Source organism: Malaclemys terrapin, chromosome 9, assembly GCF_027887155.1.
Source record: "Malaclemys terrapin pileata isolate rMalTer1 chromosome 9, rMalTer1.hap1, whole genome shotgun sequence".
Lineage (NCBI taxonomy): Eukaryota > Metazoa > Chordata > Testudines > Emydidae > Malaclemys > Malaclemys terrapin.
The window spans coordinates 43391982-43419104 of NC_071513.1; the positions used below are offsets into that span (position 1 = coordinate 43391982).

Consider the following 27123-nt stretch of genomic DNA (forward strand, 5'->3'; position numbering starts at 1 on the left):
TAGGACACCTTGGTGGGAGACAGGGTCTGCCCAGGTGCCATAGTTGGCAGGAGAATTGTATGGGGTCAGGAAGGGTCCCCCCTGGATCTTCTCGGAGAGCTGCACACCTTTGTCATTCAATTCTAAGCCAGGGGAACACTGTCTGCTTTTGGATTGGTGCTTACATTTTTCACAGCTCCAGTGCCCAGCTTTGACATCACACACCACAGCATGGCCAGAAAGACAGGAACACTCTACAACTAGCACCAGGACCTCTGAGAATTACAGTTAGAGAAGAACAGTCTTCTGTGTGTTCCAGGCGGTGGGAGGGTACAGCAGCCTGGCAACAGCATGCTGTGGGGCTGTGCAAAATGTAAGCAATAGTAAGTGAGGTGAATAGGACACCTTGGTGGGAGGCAGGGTCTGCCCATGTGGCAGGGGAATTGTATGGGGTGAGGAAGGGTCCAGCCTGGATCTTTTCGGAGAGCTGCACACCTTTGTCATTCCAATTCTAAGCCAGGGGAGCACTGTCAGCCTGGAAAGACAAACCTTGCTACCCCCTTCCTTCTGTGGGTCACAAAGGATTTAACTATGCCTGACAGCATCCTGGGAGGAGGATGGTCTTGTGGTTCAAGCACTGAACTGGGACTCAGAAGACAAAAGTCCTGTCTGTCATAAAGTTCATGACCTTGGGCAACCACCTAATTACTCTGTGCTTGAGCTTCCCATGTGTAAAATGGTAGTGTTGATAGTATTGGTATATTCCTTCCTCAGGGATCAGTTCATTAATGACTGTGATGTGTCCAGATACCTCATTGCTGGGGCCACAGAAGCAGATAGATCTCCATTTTACCAACAGGGAACTGAGACCTGGAGATGTAATGAGTTGTTCGAGGCCTCACAGCAGGTCTGTGGCATACTATAACCTAGATCTCCTGACTCTGCATCCCAAGCTTTGATTAGTCAATACCCTATCTTACATCCATCCGAATTTTGTAAACAATGGCTACAAATACCTACCCAAGTTGCAGTCTCTTATTAATACAGCATTGTACTTTCCCACATGGGCTCAGCTTGCTCATTATGCAGCTGCCAGGGCAGCTCCATGGTTAAGGTTATGTTGAGATTAGCAGGGACTCAATTACTTTATTTTTCAAACATAAAAGATTATTTCCAAACTTACAGCACTTCCTCTGTGAATAAAGAATGGACTTTGTGAATTCACAAATGTCTCCACTGTTCAGTGTAAGAGGCAGGAATATTTTAAAATTATTCCTTCTTGAACTTTGATTCACAAGCCTAGCCTGTTTTGGATCTCTGCAGCTGATGAATGTCTTTGTTGTGAGACTCGATGACTGATTCACTGGAGGATTTTATTAAATCTAGACGGAGACTTCTTTTTTAAGTTTCATTAGCTGAAAATAACAATTATTAGCATGTTCTACATCACTCTTTATATCCTGGGGGGATAACAGTTTGGAAGACACCACTTTTGACATCAGCCTTCCTAAGGGGAGAGGTGTAAGGCTACATCTACACTACGGGGGGGGTCAATTTAAGATACGCAAATTCAGCAACGCGAATACCGTAGCTGAATTCGACGTATCGCAGCCAACTTACCCCGCTGTGAGGACAGCGGCAAAATCGACCTCTGCGGCTTCCCATCGACGGCGCTTACTCCCACCTCCGCTGGTGGAGTAAGAGTGTCAATTCAAGGATCGATTGTCGCGTCCCAACGGGACGCGATAAATCGATCCCCGAGAGGTCGATTTCTACCCGCCGATTCAGGCGGGTAGTGTAGACCCAGCCTAAGAGAGGGACTCAGTGGGGGAGGAGCCCCATCCTATGAGGTTTTCAGGAGAGGAGCTTCATGCCTACAGATCTCCTCAGAGTAGCAGATCTCTGCAGCCACTCCTGCAGACCTTACAAGGTTCACTATAGCAGAGTCTCCTCCTGAACACTTCCTCAGGCATGCCAAAGAGGAGCTAGATGAACTCTACAGGCAGGGATCTAGTGTTATGACCCTTTCCAGTGGTCTGATGGAAGTATGGGTTCCAGTGTACAAATTTTCCATCCTTAGAAACTGAGAGCCAAATCCTGGGAGAATATCACTTCCATAAAAATAAGTGTTCGGTGATCTTAATTTGTTCCGGAACTAACCTGTGAAGGTGCAGCACTGCTTCATACAGGGGCCAGGTAAGAACAGATCTCTTCTGCCTCATATTTTATTGTTTGTAGTGTTGAAGCAGTGTTGGTACCAGGATAGGAGAAAGACAAGGTGGATGAGGAAATATATTTTATTTGATCAGTTTCTGTTGGTAAGAGAGACAAACTTTGGAGCTATACAGAGCTCTTCTTCAGGCCTGAGGAAGAGCTCCGTGTAAGGTTGAAAGTTTCTCTCTCTCACCAACAGAAGCTGGTCCAATAAAAGATATTACGTCACCCACCTTGTCTCTCTCATCTTTTATTCTCACTTTAGAAGGAACTGCAGTTTTAATCACAACCCAAAGTAATTCCACTGTTACACTGTAAACTTAGGCTATGTCTACATTAGCACATTTGTTAGTAAAATTTGTGTCAGTCAGGAGTGTGAAAAAACACCGCCCTGACTGACGTAAGTTACACCAATGGTTCTCAACCCACGGGCCCATATGCGGCCTAATTAACACACAGCTGTGGCCTAGCTGTGTGCTAAAAAATCCAGGTCCTGGCTGCCCAACCGCCCGCAGCAGGGTCCAGCCTCTGGCTGCCTGGCCCTCCATGGCAGGGCCTGGGGTCCAGCTGCCTGTCCCTGCGCCCAGGGCTCCGCTCCTGGTCTCACTCTATTGAGGGGTCTCTGGGCGGGGGGCGCTGTGGTTCTCAGCCTGAGGACCACAATGATAAATAGGCTGAGAACCACTGAGTTACAGTGACAGAAGCGGCAGTGTGGACAGCGCTAAATCATAAGAACAGCCATATTGGGCCAAACCAAAGGTCCATCTAGACCAGTATCCTGTCTCCCGACAGTGGCTAATGCCAGTTGCTTCTGAGGGAATGAACAGAACGGGTAATCACCAAGTGATCCATCCCCCGTCGCCCATTCCCAGCTTCTGGCAAAATTCCCAGCCATCGTAGCTATCTCCGCTCGTTGAAGGTGGTTTAATTACGCCGACGGGAGAGCTCTCAGAGCAGCTACACAGGAGACCTTACAGCGGCACAGCTGCAGCGGTACAACTGTGTCGCTGTGAGGTCTCCAGCGAAGACAGCCTTAATTACATTCTATTGGCACAGAAGTATAATGATGTCCTTCATCAGACCTGCTGGATTTGTGTCAGCTTTAAACTTTGCACCTCTAAAGACTGTTACAAGGATTAGATAAAGGACTGTGTAGTCCTTTTTAGGATTCTCTCTCAGGTGACTCCACGCAGTTTCCATACCAGTACACAAATGTTTACAGCCTTAATACCACAATAGAAACCATGGCCCAATAGTTATTCTTGTACACAATACCAATGGCTTACAGGGCTCAATTTATCGTTATTAGGGCTGTGTTAGCATATGCAGGATCCTTCTCCAGTCAGAGACATCAATGGAACACATATTACCTTTGTTGCAGCAGATGATCTAAGTAAGGCCCATATTGCACCATTTCATTAAGGCTGTTTCTGTCCATGTGAGCAAAGTGCCCACGTAAACTTAAAATCAATATCCTGTTAAAAAAGAGACTGTACTCTGGAGGATCTAACACAATAAAAAATTACCAACCTCGGCTTGTTTGCACCACACGCTGATGTTCTTACGCTGAGCTTTCGTGAAATGGTCCCAAGCCTTTTGTTTGGAGGCGGAATGGTACACAGCCACTATCTGCTCAACTGTAGTGTGAAATCAGCAGTCAAATCAGGCCAGAATATCATCCAGAGAATGCGAACGAGAGGAGTAAAGGAGTAAAAGAGCGGAATCAGGCAGGTGGTTTGGCTAATCTTTTGTTATAACACTGTATTGTGCTGAGGCCATGCTCAGGAGGGACTCAGTGCCCAGAAAGGAAAGAGGGGACTCCAGAAGGCCAAACCTAAGTGTCTATCAAGTTATTAACAACTGGGGAAGCCAGTGTCATTCTCAACAGAACAAAAGCGAAACAGGGTTAAATGCACGAAGGATACATTGTAGAGGTGGAGCCAACAAGTCAAACGGGATTTCCTGGAAATCCAGCAGAACAGGGTCTTATACTCTTTAGAATGGAAGGATTGTGTAGCTGGCTTTATGGATGTTCTTCTGTCCCATTGTTTCAGTCCCAAAGCACAGAGACATAACCTGGACATTATAACACACCACCCACATAAAAACAGAGAAGGGTCCACCACCACAGGGCAGCAAAACCAGGAAGCTCTGTCCTTTCCCTGGACACTCACCTGTCAAACCAGGGCTCCGGAGTAATTTTCCTGCCAATTTTTGGAGAAGTTTTTAAAAGAAGTACGTTATCTCCTGCTGCAAGGGGGTAGAATTCACCTCACAACAAGAAGCATAGCTAGAATTGGCTTTGTATATTTGGCCTGCTGCAGTGGGCATGATGAAATAAAACTCAGTGTACTCAATGTTTAGACTCACCAGTGCAGCTGTAATAAGAATACTAATGGGTGTGCTATAATGACTGATTACTAAGGCTGCAATTTAGTTACGAAGGTCACGGAATCCGTGACTTCCAAAGACATCTGTGACTGGGATCTGCAGGGTCCCCTGCAACATGTGGAGACAGGGAACTGTGAGGTACCTCTGCAGCTCCCAGCCACCGCAGGTGGCAGGGGGGAACTCCGCAGCTCCCCACCGCTCCCGGCCACCACGGGCAGCAGGAGGGAACCACCACTCCCAGCCACCGCGGGCAGCGGGGGGAACCAGCGGCAGGGGGGATCCCTGCCGCTCCCAGCCGCTGCAGGTAGCAAGGCGGACCCTACCAATCCCTGCCCCAAGGGCAGCAGGAGGTCCTGGCAGCTGGGGGAGAATCCCCGCCACTCCCCATCCCCATTGGTGACAAGAGGGACCCCCATCACACCCCGCTGCCATGGGTGGCAGGGGGAACCCGCAGCAGGGGGAATCCCACTGCTCCCTCTGCTGCCCTCGGGGGGATCCATGGAGCTCCTGGCTGCTGCAGGTGGCAGGGGGGCCCCGGCAGCTCCCAGCTGCAGTGGGGGGGGGGACCCTGGAACTCCCTGCCTCCCTTCCCTCCCCCCACAGCTGCCCAGGCTACCCATTTTGTCATGGGTATTTTTAGTAAAAGTCAAGGACAGGTCACGGGCTTCCATGAATTTTTTATTATTGCCTGTGACCTGTCTGTGACTAATTACACAACACTTCCTGCTCTCTCTATTACTACTTACTCTGCAGAAAACACTGCATCTCTTGGATTCAATGCCCATATTTGTTTATGTTAAGAATAGAAAAAAATCTGAATCAAGATTAAACAAGATTAAGCATGAAAGGAAAACCAAATGCAAAAGGCACTAGTTTAAAATTTGGTCCTACATCACTATGAGAAATTGATTTAATCTCCTATTTATGGAAACAGGACTTTGAAACATTCTGTTACATCCTACCTTTGGTGAATCAATCCTGAACATTGCACCGAGGCACTGGGCTGCTGGGGACTTACCTTGACTGCACCCAAAGGGGCAGAATGTTGGGCATTGCTACAGTAGAATAATTAACAGAATATATTTGAGAGAGAACAAATGAGGATTTCATTCCCCCGTGCGTAAATGCTTCCTCCACGATACACCAGAAGAAGTTTATGGAGGTAAATGACATATATCTGTAAATTAACTGTATTTGTTCAGCCATGGTGATTATTTTTTCTGGGGTCTTGCTGTATTTGCTGTGCCCCCTCAAAAACAAAAAAATCTCCCAGTAATACATGAACAACGCTCAGTGCAGAAATACTACTCACACTGAACTAGAATCCCTGAGAGAGCAAGCTTAAACTTCTCCTTAGCTTCCTCCATCTCTTTCTCATGGGCTGCTTTCTCGTTCATCAATCTGCGAATGTGACTGTTAGCTGACTGGATCATGGAGTAGAAGTTGTTTGCACTCCGCCTGTTCACTTCCCCACGTTCTATCCAGGTCACCAAGGTCTGCACTGCTTCCAAGAACTTGGAATCATCTGGGTCAAAACAGAAAATTTTTAGAACAGGCAAAATCTGCAGAGTCATTTCCTGTGGCACAGCTGTTCAGCAGCCACCTTCTCAGAAGTCAGCACTGAACTATTTGCTTAGTCTAGCAGGATTAGATTCCTCAAAACACAACATGGACAGCTTTCAGTCAAATATCAAATACATAGGGGCTTCCAGCACAGCAATTTATGGAAAGCATGCTTTGCAAAGATTATCTAAGAGGTTTTCTGGTTTCTCTGTATTTGATGATAATTTATGAATCTGGCTACCTACTACTATTTTTAAATATTCTCCAGTTATGACCATATTTTAAAGGGGAAATGCATTACATTAGCCCACAGGCCTAATCTGTCTTAAAATTATTATCTGAATTGTCCTCAGAATTATACATAGTTTTAAATCTGCCTCTTTGCTGCAGAGAAATCAAGAAAAAAAAGTAGTTGCTGAAATACAATACAGAGGAAGGCAAGGCCCACAGCTAGCTCACAACCATAGTGCTGGAGCAGAGTTGAGTAAACTGCAGCAGCTCTACTGAAGAGACAATACAAAGGCATGAATCAAACCCTGAAATGCCTACCCAGTTTTAGTCACTCTTTGCCCTGGCAAAATGCCCACTGACTCAAAGACAGTTTGCCTGAGCAAAGGCATGAAGATTTAGCTTCATGTTTACTTAATGGAAACAAAATTAGTTTAGCAAGGAATGTCACTTTCAGGCTACTAAAGAACAATAACAAATGTTACAACTCAGGGGATTGGCAAAAGGCTGGCTGAGGAGCAGGTGAGCAGCTGGCTATGGGGTGGGCAGCAGGGTGACCCTGGCTCAGGGGACTGGTGAACGGATGGCCCAGGAATTGGTGAGTGACTGGCTCCAGGGCAAGGTGCTGGGAGTGCCTGGCTCAGGGGACTGGTGAATAGTTAATTCAGGGGGATGCTTGGCCACAAAAGCTGTTTACCTCTAGGTCACTGGGTCATATCTGCCTCAGGTAACAGTAACTGAGAGGACTTGCCAGATGAAGGGTATTGTCTAGCCTTTGTGAAAGGGGTTGCTGTTCTCAGCCTACATCACCCCTCTAGCTGTTGAGAGGGGTTCCATGCTGACCAGCTGGGAAACTGCAGCCCAAATTTTCAAAAGTTTCTAGTGATGTTAGGTGCCCAACGTGAGACACCTGAAAGTAGCTGATTTTCAGAAAGTGCTGAGCACCCTCACCCCCTCAGATTCAGGCCCATTTTAGGAGTCACAAGTTGGGCACCCAATGCCACTAGATTTTGAAAATCTGGGCCTGTTTAATATATATATGCCCTATGTAGATTTATGCCTCACAAAAACAGATCACTTAACTTTGTTGTAAATGTGTCTTTTCATAGCAGAGATTTTACTAATCTAAGTCGGTTAACCATACCCCCAAGACCACAAAGGTAGCTGTTAATGTCTTGATGCCTTTGCTGCTCCTCCCACATTAGCCTGGAAAGTGTCACCACCTCAGCTGAAAAATGTCCCGGCTTTAACCCCTAAATAACCACAAACATGTTCGATTCTACCTAGAGAAGGGTGTCTCAGAAACTTCTAGTCCCTTGTTCTTGGTGACATAAGTGATGGATCAAATATCCAATTTCCTGAATGACTTTGTCCACCCAAGATGAGCCTGATGGCCCTGCTGACATCCAAATGGTGTCATCTCTATCTCCTGAGGATGAGAGGGCTCAGGACAGAATGAAGTCCTGATTGAGCTGGTGAGAAGAATGGATTTTAGGTAGGAAATCTGAGTATTACTTTTGGGGGAAAGCTGCAGAAAAGCCTCTTGACAGACAGTGCATTTAACTTGCTAATCCTTCAAGCAGATGTGACTGCAATTAAGCAGGCAACTTTGATAGAGAGGAAATATCATGAGTTAACCATCGGCTGAAAGGGCTGCTCTGTGAAGTGTTCCATAACGAGGTTTAGCTTCCAGCTAGTACAGGAGCTTTAATAGAAAGGAAATCTTTGCCACTGCTTTAAGAAACCGGGAAATGTGTAGGAGAGAAGCCAGACTGCCTTTGTCAGATGACATTGTGAGAGAAAAGACAGGTTCCTTTTCCGTAAACAGTGTTCTTCAAGATGTGTTGCTCTTGTCTATTCAACAATAGGTGTGCGTGCTCGCCACATGCACTGGTGCTGGAAGCTTTTCCCCTAGCAGTACCCGTAGGGGGGAGCGCCCCCCGCGAGATCTGGAGTGGCGCCTGCCTGGCACAGTATAAGGGGAGCTGTGCGCTCTTCCCCACCCTTAGTTCCTTCTTGCCAGACAACTCCAACAGAGGAGAAGGAGGGTGGGATGTGGAATAGACATGAGCAACACATCTCGAAGAACACCAGTTATGGAAAAGGTAACTGTCTTTTCTTCTTCGAGTGATTGCTCATGTGTATTCCACAATAGGTGATTCCAAGCTATATCTGTTGGAGGTGGGTAGGAGTTCACAAGTTCCCAGGACGGAGGACGGCCCTGTCTGGAGGACGATCGCATAGTGCGAGGTGAACGTGTGAACCGAAGACCACGTGGCGGCCCTACAAATGTCCTGGATGGGGATGTGGGCCACAAAGGCAGCCGACGAGGCCTGCACCTGAGTCGAGTACACCCTCACAATGGGTGGCGGAGGGAACACCCTCCAGCTCATAACAGGAACGGATGCACGAAGTGATCCAATTGGAAAGCCGCTGAGTGGAAATGAAGCTGGCCCCTTGCGTGCTCAGCCAGGGCGACGAACAGTTGCGAGGACTTTCTGAACGACTTAGTCCGCTCGAGGTAGAAAACCAGAGCCTGCTGCACATTGAGCGTGTAGAGACAGTGCTCCTCACTGGACGCATGAGGGATGGGGCAGAGGACTAGTAGAAAAATGTCCTGACCCATGTGGTAGGCGGAGACCACCTTAGAGAGGAATACGGGATGTGGGCGGAGCTGGACCTTGTCCTTATGAAAGACCGTGTACGGCGGCTCGGAGGTCAGGGCCCTGAGCTCTGAGACTTGCTTGGCCGACGTGATTGCAACCAGGAAGGCCACCTTCCACGAGAGGTGAGACCAGGAGCACGTGGCCAGTGGTTCAAACGAGGGCCCCGTGAGACGAGCCAACACCAGGTTTAGGTCCCACTGCGGGACTGGGGGTCTAGAATACGGAAAAAGACGGTCCAAACCCTTAAGGAACCGGCCAGTCATAGCATGGGAAAAAAATGTGTGCCCTCGCACTGGCGGATGGAAGGCCGATATGGCTGCCAGGTGCACCCTGACCAATGAGGGCGCCAGGCAGAGGAGGTAATCAAGGATAAGCTGGATCAGGGCAGTCACCGGGGAGACACCATGGTCCGCCGTCCACCTAGAAAACCAGGACCACTTCACCAAATAAGCGCGGCGGGTGGAGGGCCATCTACTTTCGAGGAGGACGCACTGAACCTGGTCCGAGCATGACCTTTCCTCTCCACCTAACCACTGAACAGCCACAGCCAGGTGAAGAGCCACTAGGTTGGGATGGAGAAGGCGGCTCTGGTCCTGAGAGAGCAGGTCCGGGCGGAGCGGCAACAGCCATGACAGAGCTACTGCCAGGCCCGTGAGGGTCCCGTACCAATGCTGCCTGGGCCATGCCGGGGCGATCAGGAGGAGCCAGGCCTTGTCCGACTTTATCTTCTCCAGAACCCCGCTGATTAGGGGGAACGGGGGAAAGGCGTAGAGAAGCCGGCCTGACCAGGACAGGAGAAAGGCATCAGAGATAGCACCCCTCCCCAGGCCCCCCCAGAGCAGAACCGGGGGCATCGCCAGTTCTGCCGAGTCGCGAACAGGTCCACCTGGAGAGTTCCCCACCTTCGGAAGAGCCAGTGGGCCACTCCTGAGTGGAGGGACCACTCGTGTTGCGAGGAAAAGTCCCTGCTCAAGCAATCCACCCTCTCGTTCCGGGCACCCGGTAGGTGGAAGGCCTTCAGGTGGATGTGGTGGGCTATACGGACATCCGGAGAGGTTGTTCTGCCTTTTTAGAGATGGGGGCCATCGAGGCCAATGTTTGCCATAGGGCATTTGAAATCTTAGCCACACCTTCATGAAGAGGCAAGGCCACCCTACCCAGTGCCAATGGGGACAACACGTTAAAAAGGAGTCCGAAGGCTCCTCCATCTCCTCTGCCTGGAGGTGTAGGCTTGCTGCCACCCTCTTTAAGAGTTCTTGGTGGGCCCTAAAGTCCTCCTGCAGGACGAAGGGGGGCGGGATCGCAACCGCCACCTCCGGGCGGGGCAAAGAGGCATTGTGGTGCTCTGGGTGTCGTCCGGCACTGGAGGGTCCACCACTTGGTCGGACTCTGGGCATGGTGCCAAGGATGTACGTCCCACCGACTCCTTTCTCAGGAGTCTGGAGAGGGAGGCCGATGATGCTTCCGAAGCTCCGGCCACAGAGCGAGTTCCTACTGGGGCCGTGCTGGAGGCCACGGTGCCCACTGGTACCATTCAGCCGTCCACGACACTCGGTGCCACAGCACCTGCTGTGGCACCGACAGGCCCGGTTGTCTGGGTTGGCTGGCCTGGCCCATCAAAGGACGGCTATGAATGGAGACTGGGCTGGCTTAAGATCCGCTGCTGTCTCTGGACCAGGAGGAGTGGCGGTGCCGGGATCTACAATGGCCACGGGACCGTGATCTCGACGTGGAGGACTGGTACCAACAATAATAGCTGCTCCGTGAATGGCCTCAACGGGTGGACCCGTGACGGCGAGATGCTGGCGATCGACGCCCGGGGCTGCAGTATCTTGGTGGAGACTTGGAGCGGGAGTCCGAGCGGGAATGGCGTCAACGACCGTGCCGTGACCGACTGCAGTACCCTCTCCAAGACAAGGACCAATGGCAACACCCACCGCGGTCCCGTCGATATTCCCTCCTTGAGGACGAGCGGTGCCACGAGTCCCAGACAGATGGTACCCAGCCAGACAGTCTGGTCGGCATCAAGTGCGATCCATCTGGACTCTGCCCCGAGCAGTCGCTGGGCAGTGATCGGCATCAGGAACGTTCCCTCGACCGAGACCGGTACCAGGCCAGAGGCGACTGCAGAGATCCCAGTGGCAGCTTGCCTCTGGAGCGCGGGGCCGACATTGGTGGCGCTCTGAGCACCGGCATGGACATGACGTCCCGGGCCGCCTGGAGGGCTTCAGGTGTGGAAGGCATCCGGACATCCAGAGAGGCCTGTTCTGAAGGGGCCGGGCTACTCCGCTCATCTTGAGTCAGAGGCCTGGGGCCCGGTGGGGATCGAGGACTGCCCGACATGGTCCTATCCTCTGTCCCAGATTTCCCTCGGTGCCGCTGCGAAGAAGGAGTCTTCTTGGCCCTCTTGGCATGCCACACGGATGGGGAGCGGTGCCGACTGGTCGATGGTACTGGAGGGTCGCCACGTACCGACGCCGCGGTGCTGGGTACTGGTTCGGAGTGGCATGCCGATGTTGGGGTCAGCGCCGACTCCATCAGGATGGCACGGAGCCTAATGTCCCTTTCTCTTTTGGCCTGAGGCTTAAACAACTTGCAAATCTTGCACCTTTCGCTGATATGGGTTTCGCCTAAGTAGCGCAAACAGTCTGCATGCGGGTCGCTTCTTGGCATAGAACGCCTACAAGAGCCGCACAACTTAAACCCCGGAGCGCGGGGCATGCCCCAGCCCGGGCTCACCAACTATCTAAACTAACTAACTAACTACAGGTACTAATACTGAACGAATGAACAGTTCCGGGGACAAGCTACAGCAAAGCTGGAGCAGAGCAGTTCTGACGCACCTTCACTGGCAGCAAGAAGGAACTGAGGGTGTGGGGAACGCGCAGCTCCCCTATATCGCGCCAGGCACGCTCCACTCCAGGGGGCGTGGGGGGCGCTCCCACCTACAGGTACGCCTAGGGGAAAAACTTCTGGCACCGGTGCACATAGTGAGCACGCACACCTATTGTGGAATACACATGAGCAATCACTCAAAGAAGAACCCAAAGCCACTGCTGAGGCTCAGCTTTTTAATGGAGTCACCACACAACACTCAGAGCTCCACGTTGTGCACTCCAGAATCTGCAGATCTTTCAGAGATCTGAGTATTTAAGCTCTGTGTATGGAATCCTTTCAGGAGTTGGAGAGTTATCCCTCCTTGTCAGTGCTGGAGCCTAGCCTGACAGAGGCCAGCAGTTGATCAGAGTATCTGAGCTTCCAGAGGTTGAGCTCCTCATGTTCAAAGCCATCAGCTGGAATTTTTCTGGATCTTGGCACCTTATAGGAATCTGCATCAGCAGATCTTGGTGATAGGTAACTGCTAGGAAGGGCACCAGGACATCTCTTTGAGGCAGGATAAACACGCCTGTGAGAGGTAACGGGCTGGAACTAGATCCACAGACTGACCTCATGTACAGTATCAGGGGGTAGCCGTGTTAGTCTGTATCTACAAAAACAACAAGGAGTCGGTTGGCACCTTAAAGACTAACAGATTTATTTGAGCATAAGCTTTCATGGGTAAAAACCTCACTTCATCTGAAGAAATGAGGTTTTTACCCACGAAAGCTTATGCCCAAATAAATCTGTTAGTCTTTAAGGTGCCACCAGACATCATGTACAGGCCACCAAACAGTCATTAGATGAGAAGAGGAGGTTACGTACCTGTAAGTGGAGGTTCTTCGAGATGCATGGTCCCTATCTGTATTACACTGAGGGTTTACACATGTGCAGCATGCATCCAGAGCTGTAGAATTTGAAAGCAGTAGTTTCTGTTGTTCTGCCCTTGCTTTACCTCATGGTTTAATCGGAGGTGATAACAGACAAGTCAGATGGACAGTCTCCAGTTCCTTCACCGTCGCAAATCCAACAGATCTGCAGCAGAGGGGAAGGAGGGCGGCAAGTGGAATACAGATAGGGACAACACATCTCGAAGAACCTCCACTTACAGGTAAGTAACCTCCTCTTCTTCTTCAAGTGATGGTACCTATTGTATTCCACTGAGGGTGATTAACCAGCTGTACCTAATTCAGAAGAGTGGCGTGGAAGGCGGCTGTGCTGAATGAGACATCCGTTGCAGAGTTCTGAACCAAGCTGCAATGTGTAGCGAAGGTATGTATCAAACTTTATGTTGCCACCATACATATGTCTCTAAGCTGCACATTGTGGAGGGTGGCCCTGGTGGATGCTTGGGCTCTTGTGGAATGGGCCCTCACGCTGAGGTTTGGAGACAGTCCTGACAACTGATAGCATAGTGTAATGCAGTGGTTCTTAACCACGGGTAAGTGTACCCCTGGGGATACGCAGAGATCTTCCATGGGGTACATCAACTAATCTAGATATTTGCCCAGTTTTATAACAGGCTACATAAAAAGCACTAGAGAAGTCAGTACAAACTAAAATTTCATACAGATGACTTGTTTATACTGCTCTATAGTCTATACACTGAAAAGGAAGTACAATATTTATATTCCAATTGATTTATTTTATAATTATATGGTAAACATGAGAAAGTGAGCATCTTTTCCAGTAATAATGTGCTGTAATACTTTTGCATTTTATGTCTGATTTTGTAATAAGAACATAAGAACAGCCATACTGGGTCAGACCAAATGTCCATCTAACCCAGTATCCTGTCTTCCGACAGCAGCCAATGCCAGGTGCCCCAGAGGGAAATGAACAGAACAGGCAATCACCAAGTGATCCATCCCCTGCCGCCCACTCCCAGCCTCTGGCAAATAGAGGCTACGGACACCACCCCTACCCATCTTGGCTAATAGCCATTGATGGACCTATCATCCATGAATGTATCTAGTTCTTTTTGAACCCTGTTATAGTCTTGGCCTTCACAACATCCTCTGGCAAGGAGTTCCACAGGTTGACTGTGCGTTGTGTGAAGAAATACTTCCTTTTGTTTGTTTTAAACCTGTTGCCTATGAATTTCATTTGGTGACCCCTAGCAAGTAATTTTTAAGTGAGTTGTAACTTGGGGGTACACAAGACAAATCAGACTCCTGAAATGGGTACAGTAGTCTGGAAAGGTTGAGAGCCACTGGTGTAATGCACCTGGAAATCCATTTGGAGATTCTCTGTGTGGAAATTGTTTATCTCAATAGCAGAGAGACTGAAGGGGCAAGCAATCTAGCAGACTTTCTGATTGATCTTGTCCTCTGCAGGCCCAGCAGATGTCAAGGGAGCAAAGTTGATGTTCCTCTTCCGAGATGTGAGGCTTTGGGAAGAAAACAGGTAAGTGGATGGGTTGGTAGACATGAAACTGAGAGACGAACTTTGGTAGAAACTTAGGATGTAGGTGCAGGGAGACTTTGTCTTTATGAAAAGTGGTGAAAAGGGGGTCTCCCATCATGGCTCCAAGTTCCCCTGCCCTTCTTGCCAAAGTGATAGCCACAAGGAAGGTGACTTTCATAGAAAGAAGGGACATAGAGCATAAAGCCAGTGACTCAAAGGGTTGTTTCATCAGTGCCAATAAAACTAGGTTGAGGTCCCAGTGGGGAGCAATAGGTTGTACAGGTGGAAAAGTTCTGAAGAGGCCTTTCCAAAACCTAATGGATGTGTAAATATGCAGTGTCCTTCCACGAGAGGGTGGAAGGCACTGGTTGCCACTAATGGACCTTGAAAGAGATTAAGGTTAGCTCCAACATCTTTAAGACAGGAAATAAGCCAAAAGAAGGGGAATCTCCAAATCCTCTGGGGAAAGCCCTTCCTGTTGGTCCCAGAAGGTGAATCATTTCCACTTGGCCCAGTAGGGATGCCTAGTGGACTCTTTCTTGCACTTCTGATGAGCATTCTCATTCTAGAGAAGATGCCCATCCAAATACCACACTCTGAGGTGGGGTGAAGCATCTGTGTCTGATCCTGCCATTGTGTTGCGTTAACAGCTCAGGGAAAGTGGGACTGGGAAGTGGGGGACGCACTGACATGTGGAGAAGGTTGAGAAACCAGAAGTGTCTTGGCCAGAATGGGGAAATCAGGATGATCTTTCCCTCTTTTACTCTTGTGGAGTACTCGTGGCAGGAGTGGTAGAGGAGGGTAGGTGTAGTTGATCTGCTCCAACCAGCGGAGTACGAGAGCATCGCCCAGAGAGTGGGGACCGATCCACCCCCAGAGCAGTATGTGCTGCATTTGTGGTTGACATAGGAGGCGATGAGGTCTCTGGTTGGAGACCCACATTGGTTGAAGATGTCACTTAATACAGTCGTGGAGTTCCCACTCATGATTGGTCACGAATCTTCTGCTGAGAGAGAGTACACAATCACATTCTGAGTACCCAAAAGACAGGCTGCCAAAAGCAGGATCTTGTGGGCAATGCACTAATCCTACAGATTGACTACCTCCACACACAGAGCAGTGTGATTTTGTGTCCCCTTGTTTGTTGATGTAATAAACGGTGGTAGTGTTGTCTGACATGATGGGAGGAGTGAATGGGAGAAAAGTTTGACATGCTCTCTATACTGCCCAGAGTTCCAGGATGTTGATATACATCTAGTATTCCTCAGAGGCTCATGTGCCTTGCATCATGTGGTCTCCCATGTGTATTCCCCATACTAAGAGGGATGTGTGTGTGTGTGTGATGATCTTCCTGTCCTGGGAGGAAGGGAATCCTCACACAGATATGTTATGGGTCCATCCAGCACGGGAGGGAAGAGAGCACCTCAAGGGAGGGGACTGTCAGCAGAAGGTCCCTGGTGTGCTGCATGGGCGAGTAAACTCCCTGGAGACACATCTGGAGGCAACAGAGGTGGAGGCAGGCGAAGGCAATGACATACATGCAGGCTGCCATGTGGCCAAGGAGGGATAGGCAACTTCTGACTGGGACAGATGGAAAGTTGACTACTTGGGTCATGAGTTCTTGCAGAGTCTGGAATCTGTCCTTTTGTAGGTAAGCTCATGCTGAAACTGAATTGATGGAGGCCTCTCTGAAGACTCAGGACTGTGCGGGAACCAAAGTTGATTTTTTGACAGAGTCTGACTTTTAGGAAGGAAAGGAGTCTGAGCAACATGGAGGTCGAGATCCAAACTTCGTCTCTGGATTGCACTGCTAGGAGCCAGTTATCAAGACAGGGGAATACAAGGACCCCATAATGCAAAAGTCCCTCTATACAAAACGGCAGGCTCCCCTTCACTGCCCTGACTGTGCCACTCCTCCAGTGGCTAGTAGGGGACCTAATTATCACTAGCAACGGTGGCCTGCACATTCCCTGACCATATTGCTCTCCCCCTGACCTCCTTCCTACATCTTCCTACTTCTCAGCTCTACTTCTGGCTCCTCCCTCCTCCCTCTCATGTTTACCAGCCCAAACTCCCTCCTCCCGGACAGTAACTGCAGGCTACCTGGCACTGTAGACCCAAACACAGCTCCCTTCTCTCAGGGAGTAACTGCGAACTATTTCCCCTGCAGCCCTTTTCTGCTGCCAACTTCCTGGTTTTATACCAGCCCCTCCTGTTCCTCCCCAGCTGGAGTCCATCTTCAATCAGTTCTTCCAATCCTTGGCTCTTCCCTAGGTACAGACTATCAGGCTAATTATTCTACTTTATCAGTCCTGCCTTGTGAGGGGTAAACACCCCATTACAGGGTACCAGGTGGTGGTATTATTCAGTCTAGTAAAGGAAGCCACTGAAATCTGGGTGTGTTTCATTTCTTACTATTTGCTATGAAAAACAACCAGTCTTTAGAACTACATACCTTTCAGCTTTTCAGCAACAATGCTGCACTCGTGGTCAGAGTAGTGGACAACAGGGGGTGGAGAAGGAGGACAGAATCTCTCCTCCTCCATTCTTCTACGATGGCGCTCCTCTCGTGCCAGCATCCGCTGTTTACATTCCCACTCATACAGATCATCCCGAGCTTGAGCAAAGTCCACATGGAGGCGTCCGGTATCCTTTTTGTCAGTGCTGGAGCCTAGCCTGATGCGATAACCTAATCGTCATAACAAAAAATTCAAAGACAGCTTGTACAATAACTAACCCATATGGTGATTGTGCCTCTAGCTCATACAGCTCTACAGAGACTGCCTGTTGGTTCCACAAAGCTACCCAATCAACCAGTAACAGTGATTACAGTGCACTGTGTAGGATACAATGCACATGGAGCCTCTCCTGCCAGAGAGAAACAGAGACAGCAGCTAGGGAAGAGGTGGGCAAACTATGGCCCGCGGGCCACATCCGGCCTGCAGGACCCTCCTGTCCGGCCCCCGAGCTCCTCGCCCGGAAGGCTACCCCCGGCCCCTCCCGTGCTGTTCCCCCTCCCCCGCAGCCTCAGCTCGCTCCGCCGCCGGCGCAATGCTCTGGGCAGCGGGGCTGCGAGCTTCTGGGGCAGCACAGCTGCAGAGCCTGGCAACCTGCCGCCTGCTCAGTTCCTTCCCCAAAGACTTCAAAGTCACCCGCGAGTCCTTAAGGCTGTGCAGGCGAGAGTCCATATTTTGGGCAAACAGGTCCAAACTGTCAAAGGGAAGGTCCTGTATTGTATTCTGGACCTCAGGTGGTATCCCCAAGACCTGGAATCACACACTGCCCCTCACTGTGATGGGGCCATGGTCCGAGCCGCTGAGTACACAGTGTCTAATGCAGCCTGGAGGGAGGTTCTGGAGACCACCCTGCCCTCCTCAAGGAGTGTGCTAAACTCCTTGAGCGAGTCAGTTGGGAGTAACTCCTGGAACTTTGCCAATGAGCTCCAAGAGTTGAAAGCATAGTGGCTGAGTACCACGTGCTGGTTGGCCACTCGAAGCTGGAGCCCCCCAGTTGAGTAGACCTTCCGGCCGAAAAGGTCTAGCTTCTTACTGTCCCATGACTTAGGCACGGGACCCGGCTGTCCTTGCCGCTCTTTGTGGTTTGCCGCACCAACCACCAGAGTCCCCGACTGGGGGTGGGTGAAAAGGTGTTCGTACCCTTTCTGCAGCACAAAATATCATCTTTCCACCCCTTTAGTGGTGGGTGGTATAGAAGCCAGAGCCTGCCAGAGCACCTTAGTGGTGTTTTGGATTGTTCTTATGAGGGGCAAGACCACCCTAGAAGGACCCTCAGAGGCAAGGATGTCCACCATCGGGTCAGACTCCTCCATGACCTCCTCTGCCTGGAGATTGAGATTTAGGGCCACCCTCCTAAGGAGGTCCTGGTGACCCTTGGTGTCCATTGCTGGTAGGGTGGTGGTGGTGCCCGCCACCACCTCGTCTGGCAAAGAAGAGGCACGTGGGACAGGTTCTTCTTGCCCTTCTGGCTCTCTGGAGGTCAGGTCAGGTACCTTGGAGCCTCCCGTGACTGGAGGTGGCTCTAGTGTCACTGATGGCACTGGATCAGGTGCTGCACCTGAGCGTGACAGCCCAGAGTCCCTGTTTCATACGGGGTCCTCAGGAGCCCTGGGGTGTGGCGAGCCAGCGATGTTGCTTGGGGGGGGGGGCACAGGGTACAGTTGCCACCGATGCCGGCCTGGAGCCCTGACCCTGAGCCTGGTGGTAGGCCCAAGGGGTCCAAAAGGGACATTGGACTGGGCCCTGCCACTGGTGTGGCCAGGTGACTGCTGGTGCCGATGATTCCACCAGTCTGCGGTGCCAGGACCAGTGCCAGGACCGGGAGCGGTAGTGGCTGTATCAAGAGATAGAAGACTTGGCGTCTGACTTGGATGAGTAGTTTGTGCCCGACCATGGGGGGAGCAGAGCCAGACGGTGGCAGGGAGTGGTACCAGGGAGATGGTGAGCGGCTCCTTAACATCATAGGTTTGCCACGATGATTAACCAGAGGCGGTGCCGCCATCGGTGCCGCAAAGGGTGCCGGAGCCACATGCGGCGCCAGGCTAGACATTGCAGCTGGTGCTGCCGCCAGTGACGCTGACGGTGCCTGGGGACTGCGCCGTCATGGCAATGAGGTCTCACACTGCTTCATAGGTGTCCAGTGTGAAGGGAAGGTCAAGCTCTTCCTCCAAGTCCTCCCGAGTCGAGGAGTCCAGCACCAGACTTGACAAGCCTCCTGTTGGGGCCAGAGTCAATGGTGCCGGATCTTGAGGCCTAGACCGTGGGTGTCCCACCAGGGGACGCACCCTGCTGGAGTCCCCTCACTGCTTCTTGATGGGGGAAACGAGCACTGTCTGCCTTCTTTTTCTTACATAGAATCATAGAATATCAGGGTTGGAAGGGACCTCAGGAGGTCATCTAGTCCAACCCCCTGCTCAAAGCAGGACCAACCCCCAACTAAATCATCCCAGCTAGGGCTTTGTCAAGCCTGACCTTAAAAACCTCTAAGGAAAGAGATTCCACCACCTCCCTAGGTAACCCATTCCAATGCTTCACCACCCTCCTAGTGAAAAAGTTTTTCCTAATATCCATCCTAAACCTCCCACATTGCAACTTGAGACCATTGCTCCTTGTTCTGTCATCTGGTACCACTGAGAACAGTCTAGATCCATCCTCTTTGGAATCCCCTCTCAGGTAGTTGAAAGCAGCTATCAAATCCCCCCTCATTCTTCTCTTCTGCAGACTAAACAATCCCAGTTCCCTCAGCCTCTCCTCATAAGTCATGTTTTCCTGCCCCCTAATCATTTTTGTTTCCCTCCGCTGGACTCTTTCCAATTTTTCCACATCCTTCTTGTAGTGTGGAGCCCAAAACTGGACACAATACTCCAGATGAGGCCTCACCAATGTCGAATAGAGGGGAACGATCACGTCCCTCGATCTGCTGGCAATGCCCCTACTTATACAGCCCAAAATGCCATTAGCCTTCTTGGCAACAAGGGCACACTGTCAACTCATATCCAGCTTCTCGTCCACTGTAACCCTTAGGTTCTTTTCTGCAGAACTGCTGCCTAGCCATTCAGTCCCTAGTCTGTAGCAGTGCATGGGATTCTTCCATCCTAAGTGCAGGACTCTGCACTTGTCCTTGTTGAACCTCATCAGGTTTCTTTTGGCCCAATCCTCTAATTTGTCTAGGTCCCTCTGTACCCTAACCCTACCCTCCAGCGTATCTACCACTCCTCCCAGTTTAGTGTCATCTGCAAACTTGCTGAGAGTGAGGTTCACGCCATCCTCCAGATCATTAATGAAGATATTGAACAAAACCTGCCCCAGGACTGACCCTTGGGGCACTCCGCTTGATAGCAGCTGCCAACTAGACATGGAGCCATTGATCACTACCCATTGAGCCCGACGATCTAGCCAGCTTTCTATCCACCTTATAGTCCATTAAACCAGCCCATACTTCTTTAACTTACCAGCAAGAATACTGTGGGAGACTGCGACCGGTTCCGCCTGGTGGCACTGGCCTTAAAGGTTGGGGAACGGCACCGGTGCTTCTTGGAGGAGTCCTTGGAGGACATCCCGTACCGAAGTCAGGGCGCTGCGCACCGATGATGCCAGTGCCACTTCCGGTGCCGGCTGCATGCGGAGAGCCGGCTCCATCAGGAGGAGCTTCAAATGATAGTCCCGCTCCCTCTTAGTCCTGGGTCTGAAGCTCCCGCAAATTGGGCACTTATCTGTCTGATGGCCCTCTCCTAAACACTTGAGACAAGCAGCATGCGGATCGCCTGTGGGCATAGGTTTCGCACACCTCTTGCACGCCTTAAACCCCTGCGACCGAGGCAAGCCCCAGTGTCTGGGGAAACTAGAATGGGAGGGGAAGCCCCCCAAAGTAAGTCCAACTAATCTACAAACTAATATATCATGAACTAACAACTATATACAACTAAGAAAAGGGAACCACTAGGTAGGCACGTGCAAATGCAAGAGACTGAGCTGCTCCAATGACCATCACTGGCGGTAAGAAGGAACTGAGCAGGTGACGGGTTGGCAGGGACCTATGTACACTGCCATAAAGGTGCCACTCCAGGGATCTCCACAGCTGACCCAATGGATAACAACAGGGGAAAAACCTTCCGACAATTGTGCACGCGGTGCGCGCACACACCTGTTGGAATACACACGAGCAATCACTGAAAGAAGAACACTACCTTGCCTACTCGCTGTTCATACAGGATGCCACAGTGAGCAATCTACTGTAGAGAGGCCGGAAGGTGGCCTAACTCACCAATCTCCCCACATACTCCTCGCAGGAATACGGGATGATACATCTCAAGCTTATGGCTGCCCAGCTGGATCATTTGGGGAAGGTTGGTGTTTCACGTGTGCTGAGCTGAGTGGCAGCTGGCACACTCCATGCACAGAATGCGCAGCAGTAGCCGTACCTCTGTATTCACTCTTCATGATTCCCACGCACTCTCTGCAGACACTTGTTGCTTGGGCTTTAGTCAAGGGATTCAAAAGGAAAAAAGATTTCTGTCCCCTCCCCCCCCCCCCTTTTTTTTTTTTTTTGCCTCAGCTAGTGCATCGATTTCTGCATGAGTGGAAAGTGCTACTGGTAGCTGCAGCTCAGCACCAACAAGTTGAGCCTGATGCAGGGAGCAGCCTGTGCTCAAGTCAAATTCAGGTCCAGGTTGGGTTTTAGAAGTAGGCCCAAGCAGACCTCTACATCGCGACCCTGCTACAGCTGCTGCGTGGAGCTCTATTCATACACATCCTTGGCACCATTCTCTCCGACTGCGAGATGTTACAAACACCACCAATGAACTGTGGAGAAGACAGGGAAGATTGGGAAAGGTGGAGCACAATCCCTGACACTGGTATGGAACCTTCCTGTCTCCTACAAGGATCACCTCCATCAATCTCCACTGGTAGGAAAACAGTGAGGAGGAAAAGGGCTGAGGAGCAAATCTCAATGAAACAGAGACAAACACGGCTCTCCTAGGACAAGGCTTACAGTCAGTGTCAAGTCTGAGAGAATGAATAGAGCTCCAAGCAGCAGCTGTAGCAGGAGCTTGATATGAGCTGTTCCTTAAGTTACCAGCAAAAAGAAGAACAGGAGTACTTGTGGCACCTTAGAGACTAACAAATTTATTAGAGCATAAGCTTTCGTGGACTACAGCCCACTTCTTCGGATGCATAAGTGGGCTATAGTCCACGAAAGCTTATGCTCTAATAAATTTGTTAGTCTCTAAGGTGCCACAAGTACTCCTGTTCTTTTTGCGGATACAGACTAACACGGCTGCTACTCTGAAACCTGTCATTAAGTTACCAGGGTTGCTTTGGCTTTTGTGGAATGGCAATGAAGCCTGGCAGATACAGCACCCAGAACAATGGCATCACAAGTCTAATCCATTTAGACAGTTAATCATAGAATCATAGACTTTAAGATCAGAAGGGACCATTATGATCATCTAGTCCGACCTCCTGCACATCGCAGGCCACAGAATCTCACTCACTCATTCCTGTAACAAACCCCTAACCTATATCTGAGCCCCTGAAGTCCTCAAATCATGGTTTAAAGACTTCAAGGTGCAGAGAATCCTCCAGCAAGTGACCTGTACCCCACGCTACAGAGGAAGGCAAAAAAAAAACAGGGCCTCTGCCAATCTGCCCTGGAGGAAAATTCCTTCCCAGCCCCAAATATGGCAATCAGCTGAACCCTGAGCATGTGGGCAAGACTCACCAGCCAGACACCCAGGAAAGAATTCTCTGTAGTAATTCAGATCCCACCCCATCTAATATCCCATCACAGGCCATTGGGCATATTTACCACTAACAGTCAAAGATCAATTAATTGCCAAAATTAGGTTATCCCATCATACCGTCCCCTCCATAAACTTATCAAGCTTAGTCTTGAAGCCAGATATGTCTTTTGCCTCCACTACTCCCCTTAGCAAACTGTTCCAGAACTTCACTCCTCTGATGGTTAGAAACCTTCATCTAATTTCAAGTCTAAACTTCCTGACGGCCAGTTTATATCCATTTGTTCTTGTGTCCACACTGGTAATGAGCTTAAATAATTCCTCTCCCTCCCTGGTATTTATCCCTCTGATGTATTTATAGAGGGCAATCATATCTCCCCTCAGCCTTCTTTTGGTTAGGCTAAACAAGCCAAGCTCTTTGAGTCTCCTTTCATATGACAGGTTTTCCATTCCTCAAATCATCCTAATAGCCCTTCTCTGTACCTGTTCCAGTTTTAATTCATCCTTCTTAAACATGGGAGACCAGAACTGCACACAGTATTCCAGATGAGGTCTCACCAGTGCCTTGTATAATGGTACTAACACCTCCTTATCTCTACTGGAAATACCTCGCCTGATGCATCCCAAGACCGCATTAGCTTTTTTCATGGCCATATCACATTGGTGACTCATAGTCATCCTGTGATCAACCAATACTCTGAGGTCCTTCTCCTCCTCTGTTACTTCCAACTGATGCGTCTCCAACTTATAACCAAAATTCTTGTTATTAATCCCTAAATGCATGACCTTGCACTTTTCACTATTAAATTTCATCCTATTACTTTTACTCCAGTTTACAAGGTCATCCAGATCTTCCTGTATGATATCCCAGCCCTTCTCGGTATTGGCAATACCTCCCAGCTTTGTGTCATCCACAAACTTTATTAGCACATTCCCACTTTTTGTGCCAAGGTCAGTAATAAAAAGATTAAATAAGATTGGTCCCAAAACCGATCCCTGAGGAACTCCACTAGTAACCTCCCTCCAGCCTGACAGTTCACCTTTCAGTATGACCCGTTGTAGTCTCCCCTTTAACCAGTTCCTTATCCACCTTTCAATTTTCATATTGATCCCTAACTTTTCCAATTTAGCTAATAATTCCCCATGTGGAACTGTATCAAATGCCTTACTGAAATCGAGGTAAATTAGATCCACTGCATTTCCTTTGTCTAAAAAATCTGTTACCTTCTCAAAGAAGGAGATCAGGTTGGTTTGGCACGATCTACCTTTTGTAAAACCATGTTGTATTTTGTCCCAATTACCATTGACCTCAATGTCCTTAACTACTTTCTCCTTCAAAAAATTTTCCAAGACCTTGCATACTACAGATGTCAAACTAACAGGCCTGTAGTTACCCGGATCACTTTTTTTCTCCCTTTCTTAAAAATACAAACTATGTTAGCAATTCTCCAGTCATACGGTATAACCCCTGAGTTTACAGATTCATTAAAAATTCTTGCTAATGGCCTTGCAATTTCATGTGCCAGTTCCTTTAATATTCTTGGATGAAGATTAGCTGGGCCCCCCAATTTAGTTCCACTAAGCTGTTAGAGTTTGACTTCCACCTCGGATGTGGTAATATCTACCTCCATATCCTCATTCCCATTTGTCACTCTACCATTATCCCTAAGTTCCTTATTAGCCTCATTAAAGACTGAGGCAAAGTATTTGTTTAGATATTGGGCTATGCCTAGATTATCCTTAACCATCCTCAGTGTTTAGCGGTCCCACTTCTTCCTTCTTTGTTTTCTTCTTATTTATATGGCTATAGAACCTTTTACTATTGGTTTTAATTCCCTTTGCAAGGTCCAACTCTACATGGTTTTTGGTCTTTCTCACTTTATCGCTACATGTTCTGATCTCAATAAAATAGCTTTCCTTGCTGATCCCTCCCATCTTCCATTCCTTGTAGGCTTTTTGCTTTTTTTAAAATCACCTCTCTGAGATGCTTGCTTATCCAGCTTGGTCTACAACTCCTGCCTATGAATTTTTTCCCCTTTCTTGGGATGCAGACTTCTGATAGTTTCTGCAACTTTGACTTAAAGTAATTCCAGGCCTCCTCCGCCTTTAGATCCACAAGTTCTTCTGTCCAATCCACTTCCCTAACTACTTTCCTTAATTTTTTTAAGTTAACCCTTTTGAAATCAAAAACCCTAGTCACAGATCTATTTTTGTTTATCCTTCCATTTAGCTTGAATTTAATTAGCTCATGATCACTCGAACCCAGGTTGTCCCCTACAATCATTTCTTCTATGAGGTCCTCACTATTCACCAAAACCAAATCTAAAATGGCATCCCCTCTTGTTGGTTCATCAACTATTTGGTGAAGGAATCCATCAGCTATCACATCCAGGAAAAAACTGAGCCCTATTACTAGCACTTGTCCTCCAGTCTATATCTGGGAAGTTAAAGTCTCCCATGATCACACAATTCCCATTAGTATTTACTTCATTAAAAACATTAAAGAGGTCTCTATCCATATCCAAATCAGATCCTGGTGGTCTATAGCACACCCCAAGCACTATCCCAAGGGAGGCTCTAGTAGCTTTCTTCCCCAATGTGATTTTTTCCCAGACAGACTCTGTCTTATCCATCTCATCACTTCTTATTTCTTTACAGTCTACCTCATCATTGATACAGAATGCTACTCCACCACCTTTGCCTTTATTTCTGTCTTTCCTAAACAACACATACCCTTCAATATCTGTACTCCAGTCATGACTACTATTCCACCATGTTTCTGTTATCCCCATAATATCTGGTTTCACTTCCTGCACCAGTAACTCTAGTTCCTTCATTTTGTTACCTAGGCTCCTCGCATTAGCATACAAGCATCTTAATTTTTGCTGTTTGGCTTCGCTTACATTCTTTACCCAATTAGGCACAGACATTCTACTGTCAGTACCACCTATTAGACTGGTATCTACACTACCCTTCCTCCTTATGTCCATTCTCCTACCCACAGCTGTATCCTTTCTTACTTCATTTTCTTCCCTCTCAATGTTAAAATCTGGCATGGAGATTACCTGTACATCTCCCAACCATCTCCCCCAAACTCCTAGTTTAAAGCCCTCTTAATCAGTTGTGCCAGCCTCCACCCTAGAAGTCTATTTCCTGCCCTACTCAGATGAAGTCCATCCCGAGAGAACAGTCCTCTGTCCATGAATGCCTCAAAGGAAAATCCAAAACTATTTTAGGAAGGAATTTTGATTAGGGACAAGGAGCCACCTTATTTTTTCTGGAATATGGCAAAATGAAGATCAGGCTGGAGAGCTCACAAGTGTTTCGTGTGCAGCTGTGCCTCACACAAGTAACGGACAGCGAACAAACTGCCAAACAGGCAGAGTTTGGGAGCGCTGTGTGACGCAGAGTTCTTGCTGGAGACATGCTCCAAGGCATTTCAAGCATCCTGCACGGCAGTCTGTGAGGGGAATTTTAAGCCTTGCAGAGCCAGCATTACTTGAAAAACAACAACTTGGTGTTGGTCTCAGCTGAAAAGAGTCTGGTGCCCTAGAAGTGATGAGGCCTCAGGGCCCTGCACAAAGCCCCCAGCACCACCACTTATCCTTAGGGGAAAGCTTTCTACACATCTACTCTACCTATAACTATGTGCACCCACTCTCATGCAGTGAGCTGAGAAATGACCAAGCAGCTACAGTTTAAACATTACCCAATAAAACAAAGGAAAGGCAGAAAACAAATAACAGTCTGATGGAACTCAGCTCCTGCAGCCTACAAGCACTGGAATGTAGCTGAGATATTTTCTGTGGTGCCCCCTTTTATGCCCATGCACGATCAGTTCAGTGCACACACTCATCATTGCTAGGAGTTGCTGCTTTGGAGATGGCTCTGAGTCTGGTGCACCAGACTGTGCGAATCCTAGTGATGCAGGTCTGCAGATGCAATACAGTCAAAGGGCACTGGGTAATTCCTAATGATAAAGCCTGGGAATGGTAAGGAAAGAAACCGCTTCAGATGGAGTCCAGCAGGTAAAGGAGAACTCTTCAGTGACTCTTGACATCAGGAAAGCTACCTTCATGAGTAAAAGAGATGTGTGGATCACAAAAAAAACCAAAGGGGACAGGGGAGATGTCTCCAGACCAGTGGTTCTCAACCTATTTACCACTGTGGGCCACATATGCAGCTCTCTGTGTGTTACGTGGGTCGCATCCACACAATATATATACTACCTGTATGGCCCTGAGGATGTCACATGGGCCGCAGTGTGTGCTGATTCGGCCACAGGGTGAGAACCACTGCTCCAGAGGATCAGAGTGTCAGAGGAGGAATGCTCTGTGCTGTTGGAGCTCTGTGTGTTATTGGAAAGATGTTGATGAAACCTAAGAGCCTCGTCTAATGGCTCCAATACCTGAAATGTTGAAATGTTACTGTTTAAATGTTCAAATTTAGTTGTTGTTGGTCTTGCTTTGAGCAGGGGATTGGACTAGATGACCTCCTGAGGTCTCTTCCAACCCTAATATTCTATGATTCTAAATGGCCCTC

At 49.0% G+C, this 27123-nt stretch overlaps 1 protein-coding gene across 7 annotated transcripts in view; it reads right to left on the reverse strand.

The window, feature by feature from the left end:
- Window positions 1-27123, reverse strand: part of ENOX2 (ecto-NOX disulfide-thiol exchanger 2) — a 157151-nt gene that overhangs the window by 56337 nt on the left and 73691 nt on the right. For 6 of the 7 annotated variants that reach the window (XR_008446190.1, XR_008446191.1, XM_054039734.1 and 3 more), the window contains 3 exons: window positions 16780-17013; window positions 5897-6109; window positions 3724-3830 (listed from right to left, as the gene is read on the reverse strand). Coding sequence is in view for 5 of the 7 variants with exons in the window: in XM_054039734.1 (XP_053895709.1) it covers window positions 3724-3830; window positions 5897-6109; window positions 16780-17013 (554 nt within the window). In the remaining 2 variants the exon portion in view is untranslated. The remainder of the gene's footprint in view (window positions 1-3723; window positions 3831-5896; window positions 6110-16779; window positions 17014-27123) is intronic. The other variant, XM_054039739.1, reaches the window with a different exon arrangement.